The sequence below is a fragment of the Myxine glutinosa genome, chromosome 2 (genome assembly GCF_964187855.1).
Source record: "Myxine glutinosa chromosome 2, kmMyxGlut1.1, whole genome shotgun sequence".
In the NCBI taxonomy this organism is placed as follows: Eukaryota; Metazoa; Chordata; class Myxini; order Myxiniformes; family Myxinidae; genus Myxine; species Myxine glutinosa.
Window position 1 is genome coordinate 38105442 of NC_136262.1, and position 12382 is coordinate 38117823.

The following is a 12382-nucleotide window of genomic DNA, read 5'->3' on the forward strand; positions in this document are numbered from 1 at the left end:
GCGCCGTGCGCGTTCCGCCGATGGGAGAGCGAAAGCGTCGAGGAGAAGCTTCTTAATCGCGCCGTATTTGTCAGTGGCTGGCGGGCTCTCGAGGAGGCTCAGGGCGCGGGCCGCGGTGGCCGAACCGAGCGCTGCTACCACATGGTGGAAGCGGGTGTCGTCGGCCGTGATGCCTCGCAGGGCGAACAGGGAATCCGCCTGTGCGAACCAAACCGCCGCGTGAGCCTCCCAGAAGGTAGGCAGTTTAAGGGCGACTGCCGTGTCCATGTCGGTAGGTCACCAATGAAGGAGCTGGGGCTCCCACGTCGATCGGAAGAATGGACGCGACAAAAAGCTGGAATTCATCCGAGTTGCTTTAATCAAACGAAACACTCAGGCACTCTGAAAAGCCCGTTTATCGGGCAGCAATATATATACATATTATCCCAGAGCGTTTGCCCAGGAAAGGCGAGAGGGGGCGTGGCCCAGCATCCTGGCTGCGGCCTGGCAAGTTGAGGGCGAGCCTGCCCAGGCATGCCCGGGCATGCCCGGGCGTCCCGACCGAGGCCTGGCAAGTTGAGCGCGGGCCTGCCCGGGCGTCCTGGACGAGCCTGGCATGGTGATCGCTCCGCGTCCTTGATAGGTGCAAGGCGATTGTGAAAACCCAGCGGTAGCCGCTACAACATAATCAGTGAAGTGGTATACCAGCCATAAATGTTTTAATCGAATGCCTTATCCTAAAAATCTGAAATTGCATGTGTAAGGGATTTCATTATAATCCCTGCCCTGATGGTGGCAGCTGCGTCTCACTGTGACCCATTTCCTGAGGCGGTGTCTGGTTGTCAGACTTTGAAGAACTGTTGACACAAATATCCCATGTTTGACCTTGCAAAACATTCCTTCCATATGAGGCCATGTCAACTCTATACAGTTTCTCTTTTGGGCGGCAGTCTATGTCCTTGGGAAGGGATTTGATCATAAGGCTTTGTTTTGAGCCTTCTGATCTTTGAGAAAAGTATATTAAGCCGACTACGGGTTGTGGCTCGCTGAGATGTTGGTGCTGGCTGTGTAGAACCATGATGTTATACTAAGTGGTGTCACTGGCCTAAACGCCATGTCTCCCATGCATGTACTCTTATCTATAATATAAATCTATAATAAATATAAATCTTATCTACGAGTATATCTATAATAAACCTCTGGTACACTGTCCGAGTTTGACAAAGTGCTTATTCCTGGGGAAAGGATCAAAATCCATGACACATGCACATGATCAATGGCCCATTTGTATTGAAATATTAAATTTATGAAATCATAGGTCACATGGTTTGGCAGCCATATTGGATTTAACCTACAATATAAAAATAAAAGTCTTCTCCCAAACCAACTAAGCGATCGACTCAAAACGTTGTGTGTCATTGACTAGGCATGGCAATTAAAAGTTGATCACGAAAATGTCATTGATCACATGGTGTGGCAGACATATTGGAGTGAAGCAAAATATTACATTATTATATCTCAGAAACTGCTTACCCTATCAATGCAAAACTTTACAAATGTCATTTAACACCATTGCTGCATATAGTTTGAAAATTATGACATCGTAGGTCACGTGGTTTGGAAGCCATCTTGGATAGAAAAACGAACCTTATTCAATCAACACAAAACTTCACAAACGTGACCCCCTACAGAGTTTACATTTTTTGATGTCATATGCCACGTGGTTTGGCGGCCATATTAGCTTGGAAACTGATATTTTAAATAATCCCTTCTCCGAAACCACTTCACCGATCAATGTGAAACCTGTCCTGTCTGGTAAAAATGTGATACTTGAAAATAGTTGAAGGGATTTAAATCAAACTTGTTTATATTTAGGACAGTGAACTAGGGTATCTACCCGTTGTCACGGGCAGGGACTACGTGGAGGCATTAACATCCATAACGACGTACTGCTAGATGGCTCCTCTGGAGCTTGACAGGCAATGCGGACATACGTGGCGATGACGTCATGACGTTCGCTCATTAGGTTGGAGCACCAAATTACAGATACTAATTAGTTACTCCCAACAGCATCCAGGATGACTCCATATAGTGAGTGGATACCAGAGATAATGTTACCGTGTGGCAGGCAGTGCTTATCGCTCCCAGTAAGGTGCAGCAGTAGCTGTATGGGACACCTGACTGGCGGTTCCCCACTGATGGTATCAACAACAACAACAACAACAACAACAACAGGCATTTTAAGGCCATTTTCCCTGCAAGAGCGGGGGTTAGCCATCATCCCCACTGATGGTATGAAGTCCCATAATGACTGATGTGTGTGTATACATATATATATATATAAGCAGAGTTACATGGAAAATAAATAGTCAGTCACGTGTGTGCAGTGGGTCAGAGGAAGCCACGCCCCTTGGGCAAGCCCCGCTGCCACGCCCCTCGTCTAAATCTGACGTCCCCATGTTTTTTTTGTCATGAAAAGTTACCTCCATGGACCCCCTCTTCCCCAAGTCATTTCCTTAGGTTGTCCATGAGGCACAACCGAACAAACAGACGTTCACGTTTATATGTATACAACAACAACATCACATCACTGTTTATCTATCTATAATTCCAGCAATCTCTGTGTGTCTGTGTGTCTGTGTGTCTGTGTGTCTGTGTGTCTGTGTGTCTGTGTGTCTGTGTGTCTGTGTGTTTGTCTGTGACCGCTGTTTCTCGACAACCACGGGTCCGATATACTTGAAACTTGCCAGGTATATTGCTGGGGACCCGAGGATGTGCCTTTTCAAGGTTTGTAATTAATCGGACAAGTACCTACCGAGCTATGTCCAAAAAACGCTTCAACCAATCAGAGAGCAGCGAGCTATCACGTGTGCCGAACCGTTAATGCAATGCAAGCGTTAATGCGTTAATGCAAGGCTTTTCTTTTTTTCCCTCTTCTCTTTCTACTTTTCCTTGCGATTAAATTGCAAACAGCCAAAATACGTTGGCGCTAATTGAATAATTGGCCATTAACACTAAAATAATCGTAACTGCGATATGCCAACTTCCGGACAGTGCAGCCTTCCATGTTGTTGTTGTTTGCAGCAGCTGTTTGCAGCAAGGCAAGGCTTTTCATTTTTTTCCCTCTTCTCTTTCTACTTTGCCTTGCGATTAAATTGCAAACAGCCAAAATACGTTGGCGCTAATTGAATAATTGGGCATTATGTTTTACAACTAATAAAAACGAATTTGCGATTCATTCGCTTTCCTGCGCGTTTGTGTACGCGATGGCGATTTCTTTACCAAACTCCGGAAGCCGTTCGCTTTGGACCGAACCATTGCATGTAAATAGAGGGGGGGGATTGTCACCACTCGCAAGCCGTTCGCTTTGGACCAAACCATTTCATGTAAATAGGGGGGGGGATATAATTTTAGATATATATATAGTACGGGCAATGCCCTAGTATGTATAATAAAGATATACTATATATATATAAAACAAATTAGCAACGGTACCCGCCCTATGGGCGGGGCTTCAATTGGGAGGCCCAAATGAAAAGGCAAAATATCAGAAATTGAAGGCTTTTTTTATTTTAAACGATTCATATAAACATCCGTTGAATCATATCACATGCAAATCATCAATACCTAAACAGTATTTGTAGAATTTCAATAAAAGCCACATCACTTCATATCGGTAAATATTATTCCATCGTGTTTGGAAAAACTGGAAAATTGGAAAAATAGGGAAAAATAGAAAAAACAATATCGCCTATTTAACTCCAGGGGGTCCCAGGATTACCCACCCACCCAAAATTTCGTTGCGATCGGTTTAGCCGTTTTTGCGGTACCTGGGAACAGACGGCGGACACAGATGGACAGACATTTGGTGAATTACTGTATAGTATTAAAGATTGGGCCCCCACTTTTTATGGCGTTCCTACGCCCCTGTAAGAAGCCCTCTTATGTGAAATTTTCGGGGCAGATTACGGGGAAAACTATTTCTCGGCCTCAAATTTCTGATCAAGACCCTTCGTGGCCCCTTACAATGGGTCCTTTTTACATGCGAATGCTGGTGGTTTTCATTTCTTCGGCATGTGTTTTGAATTCAGTGTCCAATGTAGATGTCCTAAAATAATAATCAGCCTCGGACGCAAATATATCCGAAAAAGGGTTTTAAGGGGTCTTTTTAAAGGTCTGCCACTTCCAAATTTCTGAAACGGGGTTTCCTGGATGTCAACGTAATGTAATGTAACACTAACTAAGACTAAGACTCAAGAACATCAAACCTTTCGGGCGCGAATTTATGATTAAAGTCTGACCAGCTCATTCCTATGCTATAGTATAAACTATAATTGAACACATCCCTGGCTGAAAAGCATTTGGTAATTGTTATTCAGGAGCAAACGTGGAGGATAATTTAACGTCAATTTGATATAAAAACCTCCTTACATGGCAAACTGTCTGGTAAATAATCAGAGACAAGGCCACATCCAGCTTCCACAACAACGCTGCCACCATTACACCGCCATGGCCGCCGATCGCGTACAAAAGGGTGGGCGGCCGGGAGGCGACTTTAACAACACGGGCATTGAAGAAAAGTTTGAACTGCATCTGTTCTTGCATAACTTTGCCTAAAATTTAATTTTGTGAATAAATTACGAATGATATAAAGGATATATTGTTCGAAAAGGTGAAAACGTCATTGAACTTTCACAGGACGTAAAGACGAAAATTACAAAATATAAAAAGGAAGAAGAGGACGATCTGAAGCAACCGTCGTTTCTCTCAACCAATCAGAACACGGCTGAGACCCGCCATCTTGCCCATGATCCGGCAAAGCCCGTTACAAGAGAATTTACGGTGTGCCCGGAGTGAAGGAAAGGAAAAGAAGGGCGGAGGAGAGGAGCTCGGGCCGCTCTGGTTGCTGCGAGGCGAAGCCCGCGCTGCGGCTGGACCCTGGTAAAGGAGCAGCGTGTGCGCGCGCGCGTCCCCCCGCGGGTCGCTCCCCATTGGCTGCGCCGTGGCGCGAGGCGCGGGATTGGCCCTGCAAATGGCCGCGCGTTATTGGCTGCGTGGCGGGTTTGCCGGCCGTGGTCCTATGATAGGCCTCCTCGGGGCCTCCCACAGATCGCTCTGTGTTCTCCTTGAGCGTGTCGTGTAGTGCGATGCGCTGTACAAGGGATCCGAGTTTTGCGAAAGTTAGACCGAGGGCACAGAGACCGACGATGGAGCGGCCTGTTCGGTCAGGAAAGGCCTCGTGGTTTGACAAGGCCGGGGCTCAGTCCCGACGCCTCCTGAGACTAGATGAGGAATCGCGATGTTTCTTGTGGTAATTTTTGTCAGTCACTGATTGACCCGAGTCATGGTCGTTGAGGTGAGAGCTAATGATGTGATAACCTGAGGTTATTAAATTTAAAGTGATTTGGTTAACTCTGATATTGCACGGAACTCTGATGTTAGGATTTGGCGAGACCAGTGCACTGTCAGTGTCTGTCATCTGTGTCATTGGTGAAGTCAAGTTTTAGAGTGGAAAGAGAACATGTGCCATGTGGTGAGCACATGTGTCCATCATACGGATGACGGTGGTTGGGGGAGGCGGTGTCGTTTGAGCGTTTGAAGTTTGCGGTTCGTAAAAAAGATGCACTTTTTAATGATACTTTTTCTACAAGTTAAGGGATTAGAAAAGTTGATTTTGGTTAGGTTGGCAATGGTGAATGAAGACTTCATAATGAGGGGTGAGCAAGACGTGATAAAGGTGGGCTTCATCGACAAGGTTGGGGAAGGAAGGGGTTAACGAAAGTAAGCTAGAGAAGAAGAGAGAGGCTAGGGGAGCTTCATGAGAAAGAGTGGGAGGAATGAAATGTGAAGGGGAAGAGAAAGTAGGTGAGTCTGACCATGCAGGGTGACACAGAGAGATGAGGTGAGCTTGACTGAAGGGGAAACAGGTGAGGTGAGCTTGACTGAAGGGGAAAGAGGTGAGGTGAGCTTGACTGAAGGGGAAAGAGGTGAGGTGAGCTTGACTGAAGGGAAAGACGTGAGGTGAGCTTGACTGAAGGGGAAAGACGTGAGGTGAGCTTGACTGAAGGGGAAAGAGGTGAGGTGAGTTTGACATAAGGGGAAAGAGATTAGGTGAGCTTGACTATGTAGGGGTGAGAGACAGACACAGATAGAGATCGATGAGGTGAGCTTGACTATGTAGGGGTGAGGCAGACACAGATAGAGATAGGTGAGCTTGACTGAAGGGGAAAGAGAGATGAGATGAGGTGAGCTTTACTGTAGTGGAAAGAGAGGTGAGGTGAGCTTGACTGAAGGAAAGAAGTGAGGTGAGCTGGACTGAAGGAAAGAAGTGAGGTGAGCTTGACTGAAGGGGAAAGAGGTGAGGTGAGCTTGACTGAAGGGGAAACATTTGAGGTGAGCTTGACTGAAGGGGAAAGAGATGAGGTGAGCTTGACTGAAGGGAAAAGAGATGAGGTGAGCTTGACTGAAGGGGAAAGAGATGAGGTGAGCTTGACTGAAGGAGAGAGAGAGAGATGAGGTGAGCTTGACTGAAGGAGAGAGAGAGAGAGAGAGATGAGGTGAGCTTGACTGAAGGGGAAAGAGGTGAGGTGAGCTTGACTGAAGGGGAAAGAGAGGTGAGGTGAGCTTGACTGAAGGGGAAAGAGAGATTAGGTGAGCTTGACTGAAGGGGAAAGAGATGAGGTGAGCTTGACTGAAGGAGAGAGAGAGAGATGAGGTGAGCTTGACTGAAGGAGAGAGAGAGAGATGAGGTGAGCTTGACTGAAGGGGAAAGAGAGATGAGGTGAGCTTGACTGAAGGGGAAAGAGAGATGAGGTGAGCTTGACTGAAGGAGAGAGAGATGAGGTGAGCTTGACTGAAGGAGAGAGAGAGAGAGAGATGAGGTGAGCTTGACTGAAGGGGAAAGAGGTGAGCTTGACTGAAGGGGAAAGAGGTGAGGTGAGCTTGACTGAAGGAGAGAGAGGTGAGGTGAGCTTGACTGAAGGAGAGAGAGGTGAGGTGAGCTTGACTGAAGGGGAAAGAGAGATGAGGTGAGCTTGACTGAAGGAGAGAGAGATGAGGTGAGCTTGACTGAAGGAGAGAGAGATGAGGTGAGCTTGACTGAAGGAGAGAGAGATGAGGTGAGCTTTACTGAAGGAGAGAGAGATGAGGTGAGCTTGACTGAAGGGGAAAGAGATGAGGTGAGCTTGACTGAAGGGGAAAGAGGTGAGGTGAGCTTGACTGAAGGAGAGAGAGAGAGATGAGGTGAGCTTGACTGAAGGAGAGAGATGAGGTGAGCTTGACTGAAGGGGAAAGAGGTGAGGTGAGCATGACTGAAGGAGAGAAAGAGAGGTGAGGTGAGCTTGACTGAAGGGGAAAGATGAGGTGAGCTTGACTGAAAGAGAGAGATGAGGTGAGCTTGACTGAAAGAGAGAGAGAGATGAGGTGAGCTTGACTGAAGGAGAGAGAGATGAGATGAGGTGAGCTTGACTATGTCGGGGTGAGACAAAAGGTGAGCTTGACAGAGAGAGAGAGGAGGTGAGATTCCTTGTGGAGGGGAGGAAAGAAAGGGTGCGCTTGATTGAAGGAGAGAGAGAGAAGAGGTAAGCTTGACTGTGAAGGAGAAGATAGATAGGTGAGCTTGATATTGTGGAGGGGAGACAGAGGAGGTGAGTGTGACTGTTGAGAGAGAAGAGAAGAGAAAAATAAATTCGTTGAGTTTCGCTATAAGGGGGTGTGGGCAGAAGTGATCTTTACAATGAGATTGGGGGGGGGATGGGTGGTTGGAAGAGGTGAGCTTGATGATGTCAGGATACAAGAGAGTTGGTGAGTGAAAGCATGAGGAAGGTGAGGCTGACGATTATTAGGACGGGATACGAGGTTTTCCTTTTGAGAGAGTTGGTTTATGATGAAGAGGTGAGCATTAGAGACCAGTGTTGAAGAGACCCAATGCTGGAGCTGGAAGATGAGGAATATGGTTGGCATTGGTGCGAGGATCGGATGTGTGAGGGTTTAAATGACATGGAGTTTGCATGACATTGTTATGAATTACATTGTGAGGTATTTTTATGCCTCTGCCCGCGAAGGTGGGTGAAGACATTGTGTTTTCGTGTTGTCCGTCCGTATGGCCTAAACCTCGTTTTTCTCAGCAACTGCATGTCCGATTAAGACAAAACTTTCAGGGTAGGATTGACACCTACACAGAATGTTTTTATGATAATTGTGATGTCATGGGTCCTGTGGTACGGCAGTCACCTTGGATTAAACGCAAATAATTGAAAAATTATTTCTCAGAAACCACTGAATGGAAAAATTTGAAACTTTGCACATTGTCAAGTACTCCCAATGGGGAACAAAAGCATGATAATGACATCATAGGTGAAGTGGTGTGCCAGCCAAAAATGTTTAAATCAAATTCCTTATCCTAAAAATCTGAAATGGCATGCAAATGATCTATGACCCATTTGTATTGAAATATTAAATTTATGGCATCATGGGTCACATGGTCTTGTAGCCATATTGGATTTAACCTGAAACCTTAAAAAAAAAATCTTCTCCCAAACCACCAAATTGAATGATTCAAAACTTTACGTGTGTCATTGATTAGGCATGGCAATTAAAAGTTGATCACGAAAACATCATTGGTCACATGGCATGGCAGACATATTGGATTGAAGGAAAATATTAAATAATTATATCTCTGAACGAGCTTACCCTGTCGATGCAAAATTTTGCAAATATCATGTAACACCATTAAACACCATTAGTGGGGCAACTTAGCATAACAATTGTGCATTTTGTGAGGAAAGCACCAAATTTGGCACACGAGTAGACTATCATATTATGAAAAGATCTGGATATTGGGCCATCTCAGATTCAGAGATTTGATTTTTGCAAGATTTCGATTCGATTGGGATCGAAGAGAATACCTTCTTCGTCTTCTGTACAGTGAAGTTGCCAGCCCTGAATTCTCTGGCTACATCTGGGTGCTTCATTCATTGTGAGTGCAACCATGTCCTTCAGGTGAGCAGGGATCCACCTGGCATAGTGTGTGTGGTCTAAACTCTAAGGCATGGAACCATGGGACCAGTTCCGCCAGGGCATCGAGGTACATCGTGAATGAAGCCTGCCGCAGAGAACGCACGTTGACCAGTACCAACATCTCTAGTTCCAGCACAGTTGCCCAGTACTGAAAGTTGGGAATGTCTTCTCCTCTCTGGTGACACCAGTCTTCGAACTCAGGCAGGTCTTCTGCATCATCAGCATATGTCATACAGTGGCGTTCATACGCACGGTGTTGCAGGATGTGCAGTGCCGCTGCAGTGATTTGATGAGCTCTTCTTGTGCGGGTGACGTGGGAAGCTCGCAGGAAGGAGTCGGCCGTCCCTGGCGTTGCAATCTCAGCTTGCAAATCTGAAAAATCTGCAAATCTTGCAAAAATCAAATCTCTGAATCTGAGATGGCCCAATATCCAGATCTTTTCATAATATGATAGTCTACTAGTGTGCCAAATTTGGTGCTTTCCTCACAAAATGCACAATTGTTATGCTATATTTAGCTTAGCTGCCGGACTACATTGTTGCATATAGTTTGAAAATGATGTCGTTGGTCACGTGGTTTGGCAGCCATGAAAACGTACCTTATCCGATCAACACGAAACTTCACAAACGTGATCCTCTACCCGTACATATGCAGAGTAGTGTACATCTTTTAAGGCAATACATCATGTGGTGTGGCAGCCAGAGTGCTTGAAAGCCAATATTTTAATAAATCCCTTGTCTGAAACCGCCTCACCGATCGATGTGAAACCTGTCATGACTGGTGAAAATGTGAGACTTGAAAACAGCTGAAGGGATTTAAATCAAACTTGTTTATTTTTAGGACAGTGAACAAGGGCATCTACCCATAGATATGCGGAGGCATATTGGTGACAGTCGCATTGCTCTAGCTGGTCATCATGTACCTCCTTTGTTTATATGATTAATTATATTTGGTGTAATGTTAGCAAGTGAGCCATGAGTTCAGGTGTTATCAGTCACCAGTTGATAGTGCAGCTGTTTGGTGAACCGTTAGGCCTAGTTCCCCATGTTTGAACCCAGTGAAACTTTTTATTTTATTTCCGGTTTAAATTGTACATGTCATTAATCTGCATAACCCATGGATGATATATTCTTTATCTACTCACCCTTGGGAAGGACCAATGTTAGAGTACGCTCCTTTGTAGTTGGTGCCTAATGCTGCTGCTTTCAACACGGCAATACAGCACCGAAGGGTTTCCTTTAACGATGAATGGAATACATGTAAACTATGTTTAAACTTTTCGTGGTTTTTGTTTCTTCATTTAAAGCGATCATTCCATTTTTTAAAAACACTGCTGGGCCTCTATGCCTACTTGTCGCTTCATTGACAAGTTTAATTGAAAGACAACTTGTATGTACTTCGCAAACATATTGCATATCTATCTGTGAATCTCGATGAGGATGTAAAATACAGTAAAGCACGAGAAACTAGAACGACACTCGGTACAGTGCATACCTCCACCAGGCTGAACAGTTTGCGTTTTGTATCTGATCTGCATCTGGACCTGAACCAAAATCTAATCGGCTGCCCAACTCATCCACCAAGTTTACTCATAATTCATGCACGTTTTGAAATATCATGATGTATATTGTACTTGGCCCATCTCTCTGGTGAAGAATCACTTTGGGGGAAAAAAAAAAAAAAAATTGTATCCAGATCTTCACCGAAATCTCATCATTTCTTCCTTGTCACAGTCCCAAACTGTCCACCAAATTTCGGCCGGCGATATCCTGCTCACAAACAAACGAGAGGTGTCGTGCAGACCACGATACTAGTGAAATCCCTAAAACAAATTTGACCTCAAAAATAATTTGTTGAATTCAATGAACAAATATGCAAATCGTTTTCAAATTTAAATGTCAATAGGATGAACATTTAGGATTTTAGAAATTTCACCTACGTTGTTGATCTTTACCTCTGCCACCAAAGGTGGATGGAGGTTATGTTTTCACCCCTGTCTGTCGGTGTGTTTGTCTGTGAGCAAGATATCTCGAAAGGTTGTGGACAAATTCAGTGAAAATTTGGCAGAGATGTACCATATGTGACGAGGACGAAATGATTAGATTTTGGTGAAGTTCCGGATTCGGATCCGGCTACTAGAATTTTAAAGTGATTCTTCACCGTTGGGAGATGGGGCCAAAAACGATACATAGCAGGATATCTCAAAAAGTTGTGGATGGATTTGGCCGAAACTTGGTGGACCAGTTGGGTATCTGACAAGGCAGAATCGATTCAACTTTGGTGAAGATCCGGATCCGAATCCAGCTAGTAGAAATTGTAAAGTGATTCTTCATCATTGAGTGATATGGCCAACCAGGTGGAGGTATGCTCTCTAATGAGTGCCGTTCAAGTTGGCATATATTGACCTTTTGGCCTCAAAATCAGTGGGCTTCTTCCTTATGACCAACTCTACCATTTGGGGAAGTGTTTTGAAGATCAGTTTAAAATTGTGACTTGTAGGCGGTTGACATAGACAGAATTAATGCATGCAACCAACCCATGCACTTGGAAAAATCTTTGATTTTTGATACCTCAAAAAGGTGTGGATTGATTTGGATGAAACTTGGAGGGTAGTTTTGGTGTGACAAGGACTAATTGATTCGATTTTGGTGAAGATCTGCATCCAGATCTGGATAGGAGGTTTTTAAGGGATTATTCACAATTGGGAGATAGATTAAGATCCGGAGCTACAAATCGTAACGTAAACTGTTCAGCCTGGTGGAGGTATGTGCTCTACCAATTGCCATTGTAGTTGTGGTGGCTGTGGTTGTTTGTGTGCTCCTTTCTTGTTCTTGTTCTCAAGGGTGCCTGACGTCATCTATATAATTATATAAACGCGAGTGGTCTGTGTGTGTCCAGTTTTTGTGTGTCCGCGTTGTATTCAGAGATGGCTGAACGGATCTTCTTCAAACTTTCAGAGGTTCATCAGGGAGTGCCTGGGAGTGTTTTAGGCAAAAAGAAAAAAAATTGAAAAGAAAAAGTTCGTTTTTTTGGAGTAAAAAAAAATAAATCGCTTGATAGTGCCATAGCCTTTTAAAATTAATGTCAGTTATATACAAGTACACATTCGCATAAATAAATAAATAAATACAAAACAATTAGCAGACATTTGAATACAAATAAATCAAACTATTCCGGAAGTGTATGTATTTAGTAGTACGGCTTCTTCTTCTTCCTGATCGGCATCACTTAACTCAGAAGCGTGAGCCACATTCACTCAGAAACGTGAGCCACTCCCCTTCCTCTCCTGCCTCCCCCCTGCCCTCCCCTTATCCCCTTCCCCCCTCCCCTTCTCCCCTTCCCTCCTCCCCTTCCCCCCTCCCCTTCTCTCCACCCTTCCCCCCTC

At 44.8% G+C, this 12382-nt stretch overlaps 1 protein-coding gene across 10 annotated transcripts in view; it reads left to right on the top strand.

The window, feature by feature from the left end:
- The first annotated feature begins 4704 nt into the window (after positions 1-4704).
- The window catches only part of NFYC (nuclear transcription factor Y subunit gamma), a 71639-nt gene continuing 63961 nt past the window's right edge, over positions 4705-12382 (top strand). For 3 of the 10 annotated variants that reach the window (XM_078773189.1, XM_078773194.1, XM_078773190.1), the window contains exon 1: positions 5178-5335. In XM_078773189.1, coding sequence (XP_078629315.1) covers positions 5324-5335 — 12 coding nt within the window. In that variant the 5' untranslated portion in view covers positions 5178-5323. Of the gene's footprint in view, positions 4921-4983; positions 5336-12382 lie in introns of those variants that run through there. The other 7 variants (XM_078773186.1, XM_078773184.1, XM_078773193.1 and 4 more) reach the window with 7 other exon arrangements.